The sequence below is a fragment of the Hordeum vulgare genome, chromosome 7H (genome assembly GCF_904849725.1).
Source record: "Hordeum vulgare subsp. vulgare chromosome 7H, MorexV3_pseudomolecules_assembly, whole genome shotgun sequence".
Classification (NCBI taxonomy): Eukaryota; Viridiplantae; Streptophyta; class Magnoliopsida; order Poales; family Poaceae; genus Hordeum; species Hordeum vulgare.
The window spans coordinates 9,453,346-9,473,722 of record NC_058524.1 but is presented as its reverse complement, the minus strand read 5'-3'; the positions used below and the strand labels follow the sequence as shown (position 1 = coordinate 9,473,722).

Here is a 20,377-nt window from a genome sequence, read left to right as displayed (position 1 = left end):
TTGTTTTTTATTTATTTTGCATATTACTTTTGAATGAAGTCAATTTTTATAAAGTTTGATCCAATTTATAAAAAATATGGATATTTACAGTACCAAATTTCTATGATGAGATAATATATGCAATATGTTAATATATTTCTCTACGGATACGCATCTCATCTGTCTTTGCTGGCGCAGCCGCCGCCTTACCTAAGAAAATTAGGGCTTCTTAACCTCCCGCTGGCGCCGACACGAGTCCGCCTTATGTTCGGTGGCCTTAGGGTCATGGAGGCGTGGTGGATCCTGGCCCTTTCGGTGGGAGGGCTCCGTTTTTAGATGTATTTTCTAGTTTTGTTAAGATTTCTTACCAGTTCAAGAAGGGAAGACGGTGGCGGCTCCTTGAAGTTGGAATAGGGTTCTCCCCGCCCAGCCCCCGTTTCGGTGGTGCATATTGCATCGTCTGTGGGCGTCTGGAGGTGTGTCTCCGACGGATCTTTCTTTGGTGGATTTGCTCGGATCTGTTCGTCGTTCGTCTACCTTCGTGTTTTTTCACATTGGATCCTTTCGATCCACGTTACTCTTCATCGGCGGTGGTAGTTGTTGTGGTGCACTAGTTCTATGGGGCCTTAGCACGATGACTTTTCGACTGTCTACTACAACAAGTTTTGCCCGACTCTGGTGAGGGAGGGGCGATGACAACGGCGGGCCTTCGGCTCGCTTCAGTGCTTGTAGTAGTCGCTAGGTGGTCTATGAATCTGGATGTACTTTTTGTTATTTCTAGTGTTTGTTGTACTATCATGTTTGAAGATGAATAGATCGGATGTTTTTCTGCAAAAAAAATATATATTTCTCTATAAGCTTCTTGAAAAAATATATAAAGTTTCACTTTAGACAAGCCAAATATGTGGAGTTAATAAAAACAGAAGAAGCATTTTGAAATGCCAATTAATTGTGGGTGGAAATTGGCATGTATTAATTAGGCATTTATTGTAGGTGATGCTTATCTACGTTCCTGACACACTATATAACACTCGCGAATTACATAAGCCACAAAACACACAAGAAGATTGGAAAAGAAGAAGAAAAGACTTGCTAACCCGCCATGGCAATTGTCAAGAGAAACACAAGTGTTGTATGCTTGGCCTTGATTTTGGTCATAGCCACAACCTTGTTGTCCTTTTCAACTACACAAGGTTGCCGTCCTTTTATTTCATTGTCTGTCATATATATTGTCCATTTCGTTTCTCAAGTCCATATATATCTAGAATCATGACAGAAAACTGACACTTTTAAGCATTTTTTGCAGGGGCGTGCTTAGTGGCTCCGGAATGCTCAGGTCCCTACCGAAATGTAATTTGCGGTGAGTTATGCGCTCGTTACGGTTACAGTAAAAATGGATACTGCAAAGATTCAAGAAACTGCTGCTGTAGTGGCAAAAAATTAGCAAAGTCAGTCCTCGTGGATCCTACTGCAAATCCCTAGGAGAGATACTCTAGAAGCTGGTGTGCCACAATATGTAATGGCGAGATGATTAAATTTGCTGTGAAATAAGTTTTTTATCAGTGCATCAGGAATTCGGCATGAATGTGAACGGAATGGTCAACAATTCAATATGTTTGGCGGATGGATGTAACATACAGTTAGTTCGATTTGGTAAACATTTTAATCAATGATCTTCCACTGCGAATAAATCGAGCAATGGTGTGTGTGTTTGTATAGTACATGAACTACTTTATTTTAGCTCATCAAAAGTTATCACGAGACAATGCAGATGTGGATTAAGCATTATCAAAAATTTCTTTTCCCTCACAAGTAGGCGGCTAGAGCGAAGTTCTTCCCTCCATGATCCATCGGCCTGGCCCTTTGCCTGACGCTCTGGTGGCTGATGGCGGCAAGGAACATCCGGGTGCCTTGGTTACGGCTAATAGTTTAAGTTAGGATTATTTAGTCCTCGCATGGGCTGCACTCGGATGGATCAAATACTTCATATTGTTTCGAGGGTTCAATAAGGACAATTGTGTCTTCATGGCGCTGGTCCTTAGGAGCATGCATGTGTATATTTTCCAACGGTCATCGGCAGCCGTAAGGTCAAGTTTGATACCAGAATGACTATATTGAGGTGTCGGTTAAACGGTAGTGGCCATTTAATGGTCTAGGGGTCCTCGCTGTAATTTTTATTATGTTTGGATGCTTTGTACTTTCAATGAACTTTTAACTAACCACATTTGGACTACTATTTAAATGGGAATATATTTGCCCCACTTTACATGGAGTTTGATGATTTGTTCCAGGGTTGTTTCAATGGCAAGAGGCCCCGGCCCTACCCGTCAAAGTAACACATGTTTGACAAGATGCCATTAAGGACTTAATTTCAAACACTAATGAAGATTATAGATTGATCTATCCTTGTCCCTAGGTCGAAACATCTTCAGTACCTCCATTCTTTTTCTATGAAAAGGGTGATTATCCTGGGCTTTTGCATCAAATTGATGCATGCAACTATCTTTACTAAGTTATTTAATAAATTCTGACAAAATAAATAGAATGATTAATCCAAAGCCACCGTCAAGACAAACAAAGCCGTTACACCTACAAATATAAGACGTGACATGGCCGCATTAAGGGTTACACCTACAAATCTTTATTTAATAATCACTAGCAAAAGGACCCGTGCGTTGCAACGGGAGAAAAAAATACCACACGCTTTTAATATTTTTATAATCATTTTGATTTATTAAAATAAGAAGCTAACTAACTAATGTAGTCAGTTCTATCCTATTTTGTTGAGATATCAACTCATCCATTGTTAATTCCATCATGATGAGAAATTAAATGGGACAAACAAAGCAAAACAAAGAGGCTAAGTGAATTGATCAATGGACTGTTATCTTATTTCACTCATGGGGTAGAGAATATGAGATCAGATGACAAACTGAAGGTGGTGTTCCATTCTCTGTCTCTACAACAATACAATCTTACATTCAATACATTCATTCATCAGCAAACAAATCCCCACAAAACAAAATTTCTTGTCGGTGCTTGGCACACGGTCGGAGGCATGGGGAGGGGATCTCACCAGATGATGAGTTCCTGCCGGAGGAGGGGATACGATGAAGGGAGCAAGGGTTAGGCGCCTCTATCTGGCCATAAGGAGTCGCCGTTGCCGCGCCATAACCTCGGAGTTCCCCGTGTGAGCCATGGAGGCCCGCCTCCACCTGCAAGTACTTCGCTCCGCGCGCCTTATTCGCGCGCCGCCGTCGTTCTGCATCGAGCAGACGCATCATCCCCAGTCACCGTAGCTGTCGCGTTGATTTGATCCAGAAGCTGTGCTCGAGCGCCGAAACGGGGACAGCAAGCGAGCAGAGGTACGACCGCGGAGGCGGGTGGGTTGAGATCGACAACAGTGGTGGTTTATAGTTACGACACAAATAAAGATGGTCTTATCCTACAAAAATGCAGTTCAAAATTTCACAGGTCTTCTATTTTAACACGGCTTGCATGTAGATTTAATACGTACAAATAATCAGTCAAGTGACCTTCAGTTTCATCTCTAATCCTGATTTTGTTGATGTGTTCATCCCCAACCCGGATGAGTACCGGTATGAAAGAAAGACGAATAACGACTTATTTATTAAGATTGCATCCTAGATAGTATTTTTATTAAACGTTTAACAGATAAAATAATATCATATTTAAATTCTACATATTTCTCTAATCAAATTCCATATATAATATGTTAAATTTGGAGTTACGGTTTAAAAGATATGAGTATTTTAAAAAACATTTAATATATACTACGAGTTTAATGTCATAAACAGTAAGGATTTTTTTGTAAAATCACGTCGGTGGGTTTTCCGATGGAAGCGATAGCCTCTTTATTATTATTAGGTAAAGATAGTATTGCTAGCAAACCTAGCCCGGATCCGATTCCTACAGTGGTCGTTTGGTTTGAACGGAAACAGATCTCAATACTGATTCGGTACGTGAACATCTTCTATAAGCTCCTAGTCGTACGCGTCTGTCTGCGGCAGCGTCTGTGTAGGACATACTCGGAGCAATGGCGGGCACGTATGTCGTGGTCTTCGGCCACTTGCAGCGCGTCCGGCCGCTGAGCAAGACGAAAGCAATCGTGGTGCTGCGCAACCAGTCTAGAACGGTGCGATGTATCATCAAGGCCAGCCCCGAGGAGCGGATCACCACGCGGATGGTGCGCTTCGCCGTCACCATGCGCCGAGGCACCGTCGTCGCTCCCTCCCATAGTTATGCCTATCCAAGCAGCCAACAGGTGGAGATTCAGGTGACGAGGCTCCATATATAGTTATATACCATGGGACGGTTGGGAGTCGTCACGGAGATCATCCCCGGAACAAAGAGGGGGAAACAAGCTGAAAGATGTTAGATGTCACTCGCCGTTCTGGATTATTAGTTATTGTGATCACTCCATTCGGCCCCGGCATCTGGAGTGCTAAGGCCTGGCTGGACTTTCCATCCGAACCACGTCCACACTTGCAGACTTTCACGTTCATACTCATGGCAGACCCTAAAAAGTGGTGTTGGTCGAACCTCTCCTCGTTCGTTCAGGCATGTCCCACACTATCCGGTTTTTTTTGTGTGTGTGTTGTTGACCTGGTAGAAAAAACCAGACACTTTTTTAATGCTTATGAAGAAAATGTGGAATAAAAAACGATTACAAATCTCATTGAAAAAAAACATCAATTTTTACAAAATTTCAATCGATTATGGAAAAAGGTTCATCGATTTTTAAATAAATTCACAAATACCAAACACAATAATAAATTTTGAAAATGTACAATTTTTTTAAAAAAGTTCCACAATTATAAGAAAGTTTATCATTTTTGAAAATGTTCATAGATTCTAAAAACAATTAATTAATTCTGAAAAAAATTAAAAAATAGGAAAACAGGTTAAACAAAGTGACAAAAGTTAATAGATTTACAAAAAATCACAAATACGAAAAAAGTTGATAATGTTTGAAATAATAAGTTCATCGATTTCGAAAAAACAGTGCAGCAAACTTGAAAAACAGTTCACATATTAGGAAAACGTTCATAAAATGGAAAACATGATCAACAATTATAAATTAGTTTGCGAATTTTGAAAAAGTTCATAATTATTTTTTAAACGTAAAAGTTTAGGAGAAGCTTCTTGAATTTAATAAAGAGAACAGGTAAAAATACGAAAAAAACCTTTCAAAGATGAAAACAGAGGAAAAGCTCTATGTAAACACATGGGGTCAGGTGTTTAGTTCAGCGCGTATTAAGTTGCTTCAGGCGCCGTTTTGCAAAAACACTATACACCGCCGGCTGAAGCGCGAAATAGTATTCCCCTGATAATCCCCACACGATGCGCGGTTTTGACAGTGAGGTCGCCGGCTCGAACCACGCTATCATGATCTTTTTATGATTTTAAAATAACAAAGAGAAAATGAAGATGGGTCGAGCTCAAATGGCCGCCCGTGGGTAGCTGCTTCAGGCGCCGGTTTATAAAAGTACTATAAACCGGCGCCTGAACCGTACGTCAAATAGGATTTCCCTGATTGCCCCCCAGACGTTACCCATATTGAGCCCAAGTCCCCGGTTTGAGTTTGCTTTCGTTCGAATTTTTGTATTTCACATTTATTTAGGAAATGATTATTAGTTGAATATTTTGCAAATGATAATTCGTTTGCTCCCAGCCCCCTCAGCTCCTCAACATCGACTGCAATCAATCGCCAACCTTGTTAGCTAGAACATCGATTAGCAGATGTCGACCGAGCAGCAGCTGCGGCGGCAGCCACGAAGAAGCACACCAAAAGCAGGGGGGAGCCAGATCCAAGAGAGAAGAAGATGAGGACCCGTACGCGTCTGTGTACGGCAGCATCCCCTGGTTGATGTTCCGCTCGCGGTCGTGGACATATGCTGGAACGCTCGATCGAGCAATGGCGGGCACATACGTCCTGTTCTTCGGCCACCTGCAACGCGTCCGACCGCTGAGCAAGACGAAAGCAGTTGTGGTGCTGCGCAGCCAAGCTAGAACGATGCGCTGTGTCGTCGAGGCGAGCCCCGAGGAGGGGATCACCACACGGATGATGTTGGGGATATACCCCACGGTGTGATCCGGCTTGAAGTATGACCCGCCAAGACTTGGCAACTCACCGGCGACTCAGCAGTAACCTGGCGGGCGGGTCATACATGACCCGGCAGGCGACTCACACAAACGACAAAGACCTAAGGCCCAGCGTGCACCCCGGCATAAGGCGACTCATAAAGAGGTCAGGAGGGCCGACTCACACAGAAGGCCCAAGAAGAGGAAATACTCCCATAAGAAGGAAACAAGACCTGGATTAGGATTCAAGAGAGACTAGTCATATTCCTACTTCTAGTAGGACTCTACATGCAAACCTACCCCTTCCACCTATATAAGGAGGGGTAAGGCGCCCAAGAGGGACAAGATTCACAACGTAGGTCTAGACAAGACAAATCATGAGATAGACAGATTAGACACCCACGAGATTAGAGGTGGCGAGTCTGCACCCTTGTAATCAAGATCATCATCTTCATCAATGAAACACAAGCAGGACGTAGGCTTTTACCTCCATCGGAGGGGCCGAACCTGGGTAAACTCGCGTCTCTCAATTCCTACCAGCCCCTCTCAAGCCGCCACATGGTTTCGATGGCCTCACACCACAAGGACATCTGCCGTGACAAAACCACGACAGATGGTGTGCTTCGCCGTCACCATGCGCCGAGGCACCGTCATCGATGTCGAGGGCGTCGTCTCCCTCCCTGGGATTCATAGTTACGTCTATCCAACCAGCCAACAGGTGGAGATTCAGGTGAGGAGGGTCCATACCATGGGAAGGTTGAAGGGTGGCAGTGAGCCTGGTTGGGAGTCATGGAGATTCTTCATGGAACAAGAGGGGGAAACGAGCTGAAAGATGTTAGATGTCACTCACTGTTCTCGATTATTAGTTATTGTGATCACTCCGTTCGGCCCCGGCATTTGAAATACTAAGGCGTGGCTGGACTTTCCACACGAACCACGCCCACACTTGCGCACTTTATACCCAAATCACGTTCATACTCATGCCACATCCTAAAAAGTAACCCAGATTTAGGCAGAAATGCTTCATACTCCCTCCGTTCCTAAATATAAATCTTTTTAGAGTTTTCACTAATGGACTACGTACAAAGTAAAATGAATGAATCTCCACTCTAAAGTATGTCCATATACATTCGTATATAGTTTTCTAATGCAATCTCTAAAGAGACTTATATTTAAGAACGGATGAAGTACTTGTCATTCGTGCGAATTTTCCATTTTCGTTTGTTTTTCTCATGCCTGGCCTCACGCCCGGCGCGAGTTAGGCTGCTATAACAGCCGGTTTGCTTCATTTTGTGTCAGTTCCGGACAGTTTTCCTTTCCTTCCCCTAATTGCTTTTGGGGCCGTCTCGCTTTCCCGGCATCTCCGTCCACAACAGTATGCACACCGGCTTCAGTTGCGGTCATACGTCCGTATGTGTCTTCTTGGGCAATTCATAGGTGGTGTTCCGACCACGGACGGCTGTTGGAATAGATTAATTAATTTTCATGTTTCCTGTTGTATATATAATCTTCATTGTAAAACACCAATATCGTATCACCCCATCAGGCCGCAGCGCCACACTGTCCCGTGGTTTTCCCACGCTTGCACCAACGACCCGTGTGTTGTCCGTGCGTCGCCCCTTTCGGACCGTACCACACCGGCCCGCGGTCACCGCTGCCCCGAGATTGTTCGTTTTAGGCCATTTCCGTGGCTGCGTCGACTCGCGTGCCGCCGTTGTGTTGCGCCATCAGGCCGCAGCAAGCATGTCATGTGACCCCTGCTGCCGCCGTGAGGTCTTCTCGGCCATTGCTCCGACCAACACCCTGCCGCTACATCTTGCCTTCGGGTTGTAGCCTCGTCAATTTCTGTGTGGTTTGCATCGCCCCGCCTTCCTACTTTGAGACGGTCTTTGTCACGTTGTCGGATTCTTTCTCACCTAATTCGAGCACCGCCGCCACGCTTCTAACCTAGCGGCCGCCGCTCGTCTTATCGGTCCACCACGACTACCTTGACACCGGCCACCCAACTCAACGTCGAGCACGATGTCCCTCGCACAACGACCGTGAACACATCTACGCCACTCTACGCTCTCGGTTACATAGACATCGGTACAAAGGGCCGTCACCTTATTCGAGCAACTCGTCGGCTTCCTCTACAATAAACACATCCGCAATGCGACACAGTCCACGACGCTCCTGCTACTACTTCGTGGGGATGTTAGCATGTCGGTTGCTATTCTTTTCAGTCCGACCGTCCACGATACTCTTATTGTTCACAATGCTACCACTACGACTGTGGAGGATGTTAGAAATATATTTGGTAGTTAGAGATTGTTCAGAATTAGATAAGAATTATTTTCATCTTATCTTTAGGATGCATCTTGTCCTTAAAGTCTTGTACACAATACATAACTCGCCTTCGAGGCTCAATAATAAATCCAACGCATTACGCCAATCCTCTCCCTCATCATTTGGATGTCTGATGGATTTCCGCACCATACTACGCACTGCATGCTTCTTCTCTGGCCAGGTTACTACATTATGTTAGAGCATCTATAGCCGTAACTTGCAAATTCAGCCTCTCAAACACGCACGAACGAGTCCGTGGAAACTAACCAGTCAAGCCTCAGATCTGCTCATCCATATCCAACACTCTCATATTTTATCCCCTAGATCCATACAATTGTTTTTTAAATTTCAACAATTAATTAAAAGCTTATCGTTTTTGGAAAAACTTAAGAGATTTCGAGAAACAATTCATCAATTATGGAGAAAGTTCAAAAAAAAAGGAAAAAAGGTTAAACAAAGTGCCAAAAGTTAATAGATTAAAAGAATAACAAATATGGAAAACATTCATAAATTTTCAAATAACAAGTTCATCGATTTTGAAAAAGGTTCATCAAATTTGAAAAACAGTTCACATATTAGGAAAACATTCATAAAATGTTAAACACGATCAGCAATTAAAAAATAGTTCACGAATTTAGAAAACGTTCATGGATTTTTTTTAAAATGTTCAAAATTTTGGAGAAGCTTCACGCATTCAACAAGAAGAAAAGTTACAAAAGAAAGAAAAGGAATAGAAAAAACGAAGAAAACCTTTCCAAGAAAAAATAAAACAAATTCCTCAAAAAGTGTTCCGAGAAAAAGTAAAGAAAAATAAAGAAGAAAAAGGAGGATAAGCCTATTTAAACACAACAGTTTAGGGGGTTAGTTCAGCACGTATATAGCTTCTTCAGACACCGGTTTCCAAAACCACTATAAACCGGCTCCTGAAGCGTCAAATAGGATTCCCCTGATTACCCCCACACGTTACCCATATTGAGCCCAAGTCCCCGGTTTGAGTTTGGTTTTTTTCGAATTTTTGTATTTCACATTTTTTACGAAATGATAATTCAGATAAATATTTTGCAAAACGTTATTAAAAATAAAAAATGGTCACTGCATATTTGAAGAAAATTCTTCCACGAAATTAAAAATAATGACCTATTTGTAAAATGTTCATCATGTATTTTTAAAATGTTTATTTATGCAAAAATAAAAAAGCATAGAACAAAGTTAGTATGGAAAATAAATAAAATTGATTAAAAAATAAAAGAGAAAAAAATGCTGAAAAACATTCTTGAGGTCTAACAAAAAGCTTTATGTTCCAACAAAAAGCTTCGCTGGTCTTATAGGGCCTTAGCACGACGACTTGCCGACTGTCTACTACAACAAGTTGTGGCCGACTCCGGCGATGACAGCGGTGCGCCTTCGGCTCGCTTCAGTGTTTGTAGTCGCTGCTAGGTAGTCTACGGATCTAGATGTAATTTTTGTTATTTATAATGTTCGTTGTTCTACCATGATCGAACATGAATAGATCGGAAGTTTTGTCGCAAAAAAAAGCCTTGTTCTCAATAAATCACAGATCACTACTAAGTTCTTCCTCCGCGTTATTAGATGAAATTAGACCATCTTATTTTCAAACACGTAGCAAACTCAAATCAACTCAAACATACACTAGGAGCTCATGCAAACATGAAACGTGACAGTTTGAATTCGAGCCCTCCGTTCTGTGAGGATTTGTTATCTCGAGATTGTAACCCGGCTTGTTTGGAATAAAACTCTCTTTAACCTCGCAAAAAAAAAAAAATCAAGCCGTGGACTGTGCATGGACACACCAGAAACAACACGAGCAATACTCAACAACATCAAGCTTGAAGCTAAACTTTGGGTATCCGCGGGCGCAAGAAAGTTAGTGTCCATCATTCCGGGCGAGTAACAATTTGTATAGTTCCGGGCTTGTAACCAAACACTCTTTTTCGCCTTAGTTAATATAAGCGGCAAATCTTTTGCCTGTTACAACAGGAATTTTTTTTTGGGACACATGCTCCTGTGAGTGAATAACTGAACATTTCAACAACGCCAAGCAGGCGGGTAGCATTGCCAGATCGATCTAGTAACCATGCACTCTAGAAGTACTTGGAGATGATTAAAAAAAAATGGTACAGTTTCGTCAGTATTGTTGCAGTAAATAGTGTGCAAATAGAGGGCCTAAATAGATATGATCTTTAAAAAAAATACTCTCTCCGTCCAAAAACAAGTGTCTTAACTTTAGTACAAGGAGTGTACTGTAACATTCTGAATTTAGACTGATGGTCAAATGGGATATTCTGATCTGACAAGAAAACCTCTAGCCATGGTCTTCTCGCAGCATGTCCAAAACCATACACACATAACTGCACATTGTAGTATTTCAAACACACAGCTCAGACCATGTTGCTGTTGAGCAGTTGCTTTCCTTTCATTTGCCTAAACCAAAGCAGGACTCGTATACTTTGCTTGCATCTGGAGGTAAAAGTTGGGAATGCTTGTCATCTTTACCGATTTCTAGGGCAATGGTTGATTTGATTGTTGAAGAAAAAGTGGAGAATGGAAGGACACAAGTCAAGACTAGAAGATGTATCTTCTGGGAATATATATAACAAATCTACCTCCCTGGCGTACTCTTACCAGCATGCTTTATCACACCCGGAAGAAGCTCAATCTTGAATTCTTGACTTACTGTACAGAATAAGCTTCATCTTCGGATCTTCGAACATGCAACAAAAGTTCAGAGGTAAAAAGCTGTAGTTCTGATATCTCAGCGCGAATTTCTTCAGTAAAAAAAATTGTAACATGATTTCGCCATCCCAGGACCAATCCATTCCTAAAGCAATTTTATCTATGACCTCTGCCTATGCTTCATACACAGAAGAGTTATGGACCCAACCGTGATCCAGCAACACTGCAATATGTCAAAGAAGAATTACCACAGCAGCAGACATATCCAGGTGAATTGAATCTGATGCTCTCTGGCAACAAAGTAAAATGGTGTGCAATCAAAGCTGATTATTATTAAGTACATCTTTTTGTGCCTTACATTTCTCTTACAACAAGGAAAATTTGGCAAGTGCTACAGCTACATGGCACCTCCTGTGTCTTATCCAAGTTGCAAAAATCCATGCTCTGTGTTGCAAGAGGAAATTTTCATCAGAGCTTGTAGTCTTGTAGAGCAGCATATTTGCACGCGATGATCACTGGGAATCTGAGTAGAACATGCTCGGATATACCCAGAGGGGCAGAAGATTGGGACACCAGCTTCTATTGTATTCAATCATAGGACCAGCAGATGGATCTTGCTCATCACCTACCCCATGCACAATAAAAGAGTCAAGGCCCGCATAGTACAGCGACTTGTCCCTTCCTCCCCAGCGTTCTGGGTTCAAGCAAGAAAATGGTCGGCTCCTCACATCACCCCCAACAAAGAGTGCGCAATTGTCCAGCTGCTTTACCGCCACCCATTTTTTAGGGTTGGTTGCCATGTCAAGGTGGTGTGCTACAAATACTGACCAGCCTGAAATATATGTGCTAAAACGGGAAACCATCAGAAGCATGTCGCCACAGACCACCAGCCATGGTTTCTCATACGAGCTTGGGGTGAGGTCGCTGACAAACTCAGTTGTTATCTTCTGCAGACCAAGCTGGGGCGACAGCTGCAAAGTGTATATCTCACAGCAATCATCCATCGCGATGAACTGCCCATTGAATTCCACGATCTGTTCTATCCATGCATGAGAAAGCTCGAGTTCAGACCAAGAGTCACTTCCAACTGGCCAATCAAACAGGGAGGTTGTAGTGCTCACAAGGAGGTGTGAGTCCGATGATGGAAGGGGAGCTGTCAAGGTACCACTGAAGTAGATCTCCCTCGCAAAATCGCCGTTGAATGGGAGACGTGGAGGTGAAACCTTCGCACCGCTGAACACATCAACAATAAGACAATGTCCACCACGGCAAAAAATTAGTTGACCATAGGAAGTGCCAGCGAAATGCATCTCCTGATAAATTTCTCTAGGAATCTGGCAGCGAAGGGGGACGTTCTTGTTGGTCGGATCAATGACCTTGCATGTGCGTAGGTCGTGATGACCACTGTTAGAAGACAGGTCGGCAGCTTGAACACTAGCATTCAATTGAACGAGGAGAGGCGGGAATTTGGAGCAGAAGGTATATTTGGATGGGTATGAGGAGAATGCAGCACGCCAAGAGCGGCATGTTGCAGCAAAGGCAAGAATGTCACGGAAGGATCCTGACAAAGCAAGAATGGTGTGAAGCGGGTCATCTGGGAGGTCTGCCCAACAATGGAGCCCGGACGGAGGAGGTTGTGTGGACACAGAGGTGGCACGCAGTTTGCTAGGGCTTTGCATTATGACAAACTCTCTGCAAAACATAACAAGTTAAAGGGCAAAAAGTTAGAAAGACAAGAGTACAAGACAATGAAGAAATGATAACTGAAAACATAGATAGCCTTTTAGAAGTTAGAACCATGGATAAGCATATGCTGTTCTATGGGTCTATTGTGCGCCCTGTACCAAGACTTGTTATGCACTTGTACAAATTGAGGTAATTTAGGTAATTCACAATTACAGGATTCATTAGGAAAGCCCCAATTTTCATCAAGGGAAACTGTTGAAACTACAAATGCGATGCAAAAATAAAAAATCCAAACAAACAGTGTAAAATAATACCAAGGGACCATGACTGGCGACGGGGCAACAGTCCTTGCTCGGAGAGAAAACATGTCAGTATATCCAACTCATCGATGGATTTTCATGCTCAAGAATTAATACGATAAAAAGAAGAAAGCATAAAGTTATTCCAACCATCATCTGAAAGGCAAAAGCTTTGTTGCAAGGCACCAATGCATCTTCAGACCATGAGATCTTAAACAGCAATGCAACTGCCCTAATCAAAGTCTAGCCTTGTATATTTTGTTCTGAAGATTGTTTCATGGTACAAATTTCTTCTCAAAACCGCCGGCCCTAATCAAAGTCTAGCCTTGTATATTAATCAGAGCTTTGATAGTGCATACACCTTGTGACCCTGGCAACGCTAATTGATCGCCAAACTTAAGCCGTAGCCCTGAATTTAGGGGCAAGGTGGTAAAAGGGACAAGGGGAGGCCAGGATGAACCCAGAATTCAGGCTGCTCAGTAATTAATCAGAGTCTTGGCAGTGCGTACACTTGCTGTATATTTTGCAACAAAATCGTTTGCTAATCAATCGCAGGGCTTACACGAGTAGGCCTGAATTTAGAGGCAAAAGTGGACAGGCGCATAGAACAAGATGAGCCCAGAATTCAGGAGAAATGGAACTAGGGCTTACACGAGAGAGGGGGGAGGGGGGTAGGGAGGGAGCGCAGACCTTGCACAGAGGGGAGGGAAGGCGGTAGTGGTGAGCGGAGACGGTGCGGTGGCTGGCTCACGGACGCCGGTCTCTTCTCCGGCGGCGGGTAGGTGGTGGCTCCACTTTCCCTTCCGCTTCCGGCGTCTCTGCTGCTGCTGCTTCGGTTTTTTCTTTTTTCTTATTGATGACAAGATTCTGTCGTTTCACTTGCAAGGAGGCTGTTGGCCTAGCAACCGTGCTTGGGTTAGGCCCATGCTGCCAACGAGTTGGATGAAGGCCGACGACACGTTGGCCCACACTCAAGGTAAACTTAAGGTCCTCCAAAGGCCCTTGTTGTAGTGGAGAGTCTAAGAGTTGCCGTCCTAAGAGTATCTCGAACAGGCGCTCAACGCGCGGCGCATAATATTTTTGTTTACATCAGGCACATTATAAAATTTAACGTGTCGTTGAGCATTGGTTCCATCGAAAGTTTAAAAATTAGGCGCACGCGACACTTCAGCAGACGTGCAAAATTTAATGCATGCAACATGATTTTTTAGCACATGTTAGGATAAAAACGATACTCCCTCCGTTCCTAAGTATATATCTTTTAAGAGATTTCATTAAAGGTCTATATACATAACAAAATGAATAAATCTACATTCTAAAGTATGTCTATATACATCCGTATGTAGTCCACTAGTGAAACATCTAGAAAGACTTATATTTAAGAATGGAGGGAGTACATAACATAGTTGCATATATAGTCTAGATAGTTAAAAAAAAACTACATAGCATAGCATAGATAAAAAACTACTCCTCATCGTCGTCATTGGCCTCCGACGCGCCGGTGTCCGGTTCCTCCATCGTGATGAAGGCGTCAACCCAGCGTTCATCGTCGGAGGGCCAAGTCGGCGCTTCCTTCAGCTCCATCTGGAAGAGTGCAACTTGCTTCCGTGTGCGCCTATCTTCACGATAGGCAGCTTGCTCCGTCCTCCTCTCCGCCCTCCTTTGCGTGAAGAATTGACGCTCGTCGAGGACGTCCTGCGGGAACTGTCGGCGTCACTCTGCCATGGCATGCTCGTCCATCTTAGTAATGCTGAGGCGATGTTGCTGCCTCCGGTTCCGGTGACGGTCCTCGTCCATGACTACCCGTGGACGAGGCAAAGGAACACAACCGCATGGTCTTCATTCAACACAGGGCACTCGCAAGTCAAGGAGAGCCACCGCGTTTGCTGTTTACGTCATGTCATCATGAGATTAGACAGTAGGCACATAATTTCTCTCTCTCTGACAGTTCCATTTTGAATTTTTGACTAGTGGCCAGCCTAAAGGTTCTACCAGCTTTCTTCGAATAAGTATTGACTAGCTGGCTTGGAAAGCCACAAAGTAGCAATGCATTTTGCAACCACAGTATCCCTCCATGAGTGCTGCTGCAGCCTGTTGTTGCCTCCTGCTAATTCTAGCCACCACGACTGCCTCCTCTCTCCATGGGCAACAAACTGATGGTGGGTGTTTCACAACTGAGAGGGATGCACTGCTCTCGTTCAAAGCTGGTATCGCAGAAGATCCGCAGAGCATCCTTGCCTCGTGGAATGGCCAGGACTGCTGCCTTTGGAGTGGTGTCAGGTGCAGCAATAGAACGGGTCAAGTCATCGGGCTTGACCTACGCAACGATTTCCCCTTTGCTGATTTCTTCGACTTTTCCTGGAACTATGGAAAGCGCCACGGAATACATGGGAAGATAAGTCCTTCTATGCTTGCTCTGCATCATCTGGAGTATCTAGATCTCAATGGAAACTATCTCGGGGGAATTGGTGTATCCATACCAAGATTCTTGGGCTCCCTCGAGAGCTTGGTATATCTGAACCTCTCTTGGATGAATTTTGTTGGTAAAGTGCCTCCTCAACTCGGTAACCTCTCCAGGTTGCTATATCTGGACCTCTACAACAAATGGAATCCTGGTGGTGAATTATTTGCTGGGGACATATCGTGGTTAGCCCGTCTCCCATCGCTGAAGTTTCTTGACATGAGCGGTGTGAATCTCAGAACTACTGGCAATTGGGTTCAAGTGCTTAACATGCTTTCTAACCTAAGGGCCCTTCGCCTTGAGGACTGCAGACTTGTTTTTCCACAAATATCTGTAGTGCATTCTAACCTCACATCCCTTCAGATGCTTGATCTATCAAACAATTGGCTTCACACTTTAAATCCAACCTACTGGTTCTGGGATGTTGGCACCATCAGGCATCTTGACCTTAGTGGTAATGAAATTGATGAACCATTCCCAGATGCAATGGGAAACATGACTTGCCTTGAGGCACTTCATCTTGGATACAATCACCTCACAATTGTCAAATCCAAAGCGTTGAAGAACCTTTGCAATTTGAGAATGCTAACATTGGAGGAGAACTGGATCAATCAATACCTGTCAGAATTTTTGGAGGGGTTGCCTCACTGTGTCTGGAGTAAGATGGAGTTGTTAGATCTGTCTATGACCAATCTCAGTGGGGAAATTCCAAAGTGGATAAACAAGTGGACTGATTTGAGAATTGTTAAACTCTCTTCTAATAGGCTTGTAGGATCAGTACCTCTTGAAATTGGTCCGCTCAGCAAACTTAAAATATTGTATCTAGATAGCAACCAGTTTAATGGTTCCATATTGGAGGACCATTAATTAGCCAGTTTAGTGACTCTAGAGGAATTGGATTTTTCTTACAACTCTCTGCAGATGATAATCAGCTCAAATTGGATTCCTCCCTTTAAATTGAAGTTGGCCTATTTCCCTTCTAGCAAACTTGGACCTCAGTTTCCTTTGTGGCTTAAAGGGCAGGGAAATATCAGTTATCTTGACATTTCTAATGCAGACATAGTTGACCAACTCCCAGATTGGTTTTGGGATGTGTTTTCAAATATTCAGTATCTGAACATCTCTTGTAATCAAATCAGTGGCTGGTTACCGAGTACGTTGGAATTCATGTCTTCAGATGCGGGTATCATATTTGACCTCAGCTTCAACAACGTCACTGGTGTTTTACCTCAGTTACCAAGGCATTTGGTCGAACTTGACATTTCCAGAAACTCATTATCAGGGCCACTACCACAAAATTTTGGAGCTCCATTCCTTGGTGATTTGTTGCTTTCAGAGAACAGTATCAATGGCACTATTCCCATACATATCTGTGAGCTGCAGTTTTTGAACACCTTGGATCTAGCAAAGAACGCCCTGGTAGGACAATTCCCACTTTGTTCAGAAGTATCAGAAGGAACTCAAAACCTGAATGCAACCATTTCGGCTCTAATCTTGTACGAAAATAACCTGTCCGGCGACCTTTCATTTTTGCAGTGCTGCCCAGAGTTGACTCTACTTGACCTTGCCCATAACAAGTTTAGCGGAGAGTTACCAACATGGATAGCCAAAAGATCAGTGCCAAGTCTGTCTTATCTCCGGCTGCGGCACAATATGTTCTCCGGCTCTGTTCCAGTTCAACTCACACAGCTCACGTACCTGCAATACTTGGACCTTGCATACAACAAAATATCAGGATCCATACCTCATACATTGGCCAACATGAAAGCAATGACTCAGGATCGTGGGCATGCGTTGGAAAACCCCTTCCATTGGAGTTATGTTAGGCCAGGAAACTCTGATGCATACTATCCATCAAAATATGCTGATAGCTTACAAGTGGTGGCAAAAGGTCAATACCTTGATTACACTAGTAACATAATTTATATGGTTGGTCTTGACTTGTCCTGCAACAATTTAGTTGGAGAGATCCCAGTTGAAATAGCATCTCTTGTTAATCTGAATAACATAAACATATCTCACAACCGATTGTCTGGCAAGATTCCAGATAAAATCGGCTTGCTTGGATCTTTGGAGTCTCTCGACCTTTCATACAATCAACTCTGCGGAGGAATTCCTTCCAGTTTGGCAAACATGACAATGTTAAGCAAGCTGAACCTGTCATACAACAATCTATCAGGAAGAGTTCCTACCGGGAATCAGCTCCAGTCGCTCATTGATCCAGCATCGTCATACATGGGCAACGACTACCTCTGTGGGCCTCCTCTTTCTAGGAATTGCTCGGGGCCTGAGGTTCTGACTGGAGGGGATCTTGATAAGCATCAAGATGAGACGAGGTATTTTTATCTTGGGTTGGCTGCAGGATTTGTCCTGGGTCTTTGGCTGGTCTTCATTGTTTTCTTATTTGGTAAGGCATGGAGAATTGCATTTTCCAACTTTTTGACAAGCTACTGCACGCCATACAAGCATTCATGGGCTGATTCTTCGAGCTGCCATGAAAAATAGTTGATGGGAAGAGACATAACCCTTATCAGTGTTGTAGCAGGATATATTTTTCCTTATAACTTTGCTCTCTATAGTCGGGTTTAATTAATGTGGCCAATGTTTTACCAGTATTGTATCATGCCATATTTTCTGTTTTTCTTTTGCAGCCTTGTTCTTTAGTGTCGTACTATCCAAAATTTTAAATAGCGCGCTATAGCGTCGTTATACACGTCCAAGCACACGCCGCGCTACGCGAAGCCTGATTTTAGCTACAACGGATTAGCGTGCTAATAGCGCGCTAGAGGCCATTTAGCGCTGAGATTGGGCCTCTAGCGTAGCGTCCCGCGTCTTTGGCCTGAAAATTTTGGCCCAAAATTGAATTCCTACGCGGGCCAAAGCCCATGCCTACCAACTAGAATACCCCAAATCCTCCTCTCCAGCCAAACCCTATCCTCACTCCCGTCATATTCTCTCACCCAGGAACAGCGGCGGCGGCCGACCAACGGCAACCATGGCGACGGCCTCGAGCTGTGACTCCGGCGACTGACCTTCCTCGCCACTCCCTCCTACCGACGAGCTATTCCACCAGCCAAGGTAGCTCCTAGCCACTTCCTCTTGGCTGCTCCCTCCTCGCCACTCCCTGTGCTGACGACCGCATCCACAGGCCACCGGAGCTCCCTGCGCTGACGACCGCATCCACAGGCCACCGGAGCTCCCCGCGCGACGGTGCTCCCCGCGGCGACCGTGAGCGAGCAAATCCCGTTAGCAGGTAACAAGTACTACTATTGTTGATTCTGCTCCGTCAGTCTCTGAATGCCCACATTCAGCTTCAGGTCTTTTGATGTTGATTCTGCTACTTCAGCTTCATGTGTGTGTGTGTAACAAGTACTACCTCCTGGTTGGACGATGCTCCAATTCTAGTTATAGTTGATGCACTCAGATGCATGTGTTAGCTCAATAAAAAGAGAATATGTTGCCCACGGCCAACATAAATTCGTTTCTGCAGTTATTTATACAATTAGTGTGTACAGCAAGAACAAGGAAAATGGGCATTGCCATTAGTGTAGTGTATCAAGCCGCACAAGAAAGAAATATGAAAAATGAATAAATGTGCAGCGCCTTATGATCCAGGAAAATTCATTCAATTATTTTACTTCCACGCATTGCATACAAAAATAATCTGTTGCCTTCACGTTTTCCTTATATGAAGTTTACTGTCTATGAAGTTGACCGTCAAAATTACAGTTAACAATTTTCTTATATGAAGTTTACTGCCCAGGAAAATGCCTTCACGTTTCTTATATGGACATTGCCTTCACGTTTTCCTTATATGAAGATTACTCCCCAGGAAAATGGGAGTTAGCATTTCTGAATCTGTTTACCTTATATGAAGTAGCAGTCTATTCTACAAAATACAGTAGCAGTCGATTCTACAAAATAAAATAGATTGAATTGAATACCTGAGACCACCACAGTAGCAGTCTATGTCTACAAAATACAGTTCCCTCTCTATCTACTTATTTTGAAACCAATTCTCAACCAGTGGCTTCCCCTTAATTATCTAATTTTACTTTTATTGCTTCTTTTTGCATAGGTGTTGGTGGCTCAAGCACAGCCTCAGTAACAGCACCTCCACTCTCTCAAGTTGTTGACTCGAATGATCCTGCGTGGAAGTATTGCACTCTTCCAGATGTCAACAAAAAGCATTGGCAGAAATGCAACTATTGTGGCAAGATATGCACAGCTGGCATTACAAGGGTAAAGTTTCACCTTTCACAAATAACAAATTGTGGTGTCACACCATGCGAGAAGGTTCCTAGTGATGTCAGGCTGGAGATGATAGGTTTGCTCCTAAAGAGTGCTGAGCTGAAGGAAAAAAAAGATTGAGGGATTAGAGGCGGTCAGATCTAGTGTAGACATAGATCACTCCGATGGAGAAAATGAAAGTGATGAAGACAATGACAATCAGGTTGTGGTGTTGAGGCCAAAATCAGGAACAAGCAGCTCAATGGGTGGCCCTATGGACAAATTTTGCAAGCCTAGTGTAGAAGAAATTGTCAAGAGGAAGCAAAAAAGAAATTGTGCACCTGAAAAGGTTCAATCAAAGGTGTCAACTCAGGAAAGACAAAAGAGGAGGGATAGGGCTTGTGGATATATATGTCAATTTTTCTATGAAGCTAGCATCCCACATAACACCATACTTGTACAGGAAAGACAAAAGAACAATATAGCACCATACGACAACATTTGTGCTCAAGCTGTACGAGTACAGCAGATCATGGTGTACAGAGCAATAGTAAAGCTTGAACTATTACAGAAGATATACACGCATTTTCATATT

At 43.5% G+C, this 20,377-nt stretch overlaps 1 protein-coding gene, 2 long non-coding RNA genes and 1 pseudogene across 3 annotated transcripts; 3 read left to right on the top strand and 1 right to left on the bottom strand.

Moving 5' to 3' along the window:
* Window positions 1-1,044: 1,044 nt before the first annotated feature.
* Window positions 1,045-1,649, top strand: LOC123411957. The gene is made up of 2 exons (XR_006613371.1): window positions 1,045-1,172; window positions 1,286-1,649. It is a non-coding gene; the product is annotated as an uncharacterized LOC123411957 (long non-coding RNA).
* Window positions 1,650-11,418: 9,769 nt separating this feature from the next.
* LOC123410712 lies at window positions 11,419-13,977 on the bottom strand. Its single transcript, XM_045103649.1, has 2 exons — window positions 13,782-13,977; window positions 11,419-12,798 (listed from the first exon to the last, which is right to left on the bottom strand). The coding sequence occupies exon 2, from the start codon at window positions 12,783-12,785 to the stop codon at window positions 11,619-11,621; it is 1,167 nt and encodes a 388-aa protein (XP_044959584.1). The 5' UTR covers window positions 12,786-12,798; window positions 13,782-13,977; the 3' UTR covers window positions 11,419-11,618.
* Window positions 13,978-15,165: 1,188 nt separating this feature from the next.
* On the top strand, window positions 15,166-18,057 carry LOC123407994 (annotated as a pseudogene).
* A 169-nt stretch (window positions 18,058-18,226) lies between these two features.
* On the top strand, window positions 18,227-20,355 carry LOC123413549. The gene is made up of 3 exons (XR_006613763.1): window positions 18,227-18,630; window positions 18,701-18,805; window positions 19,631-20,355. It is a non-coding gene; the product is annotated as an uncharacterized LOC123413549 (long non-coding RNA).
* Window positions 20,356-20,377: the final 22 nt, after the last annotated feature.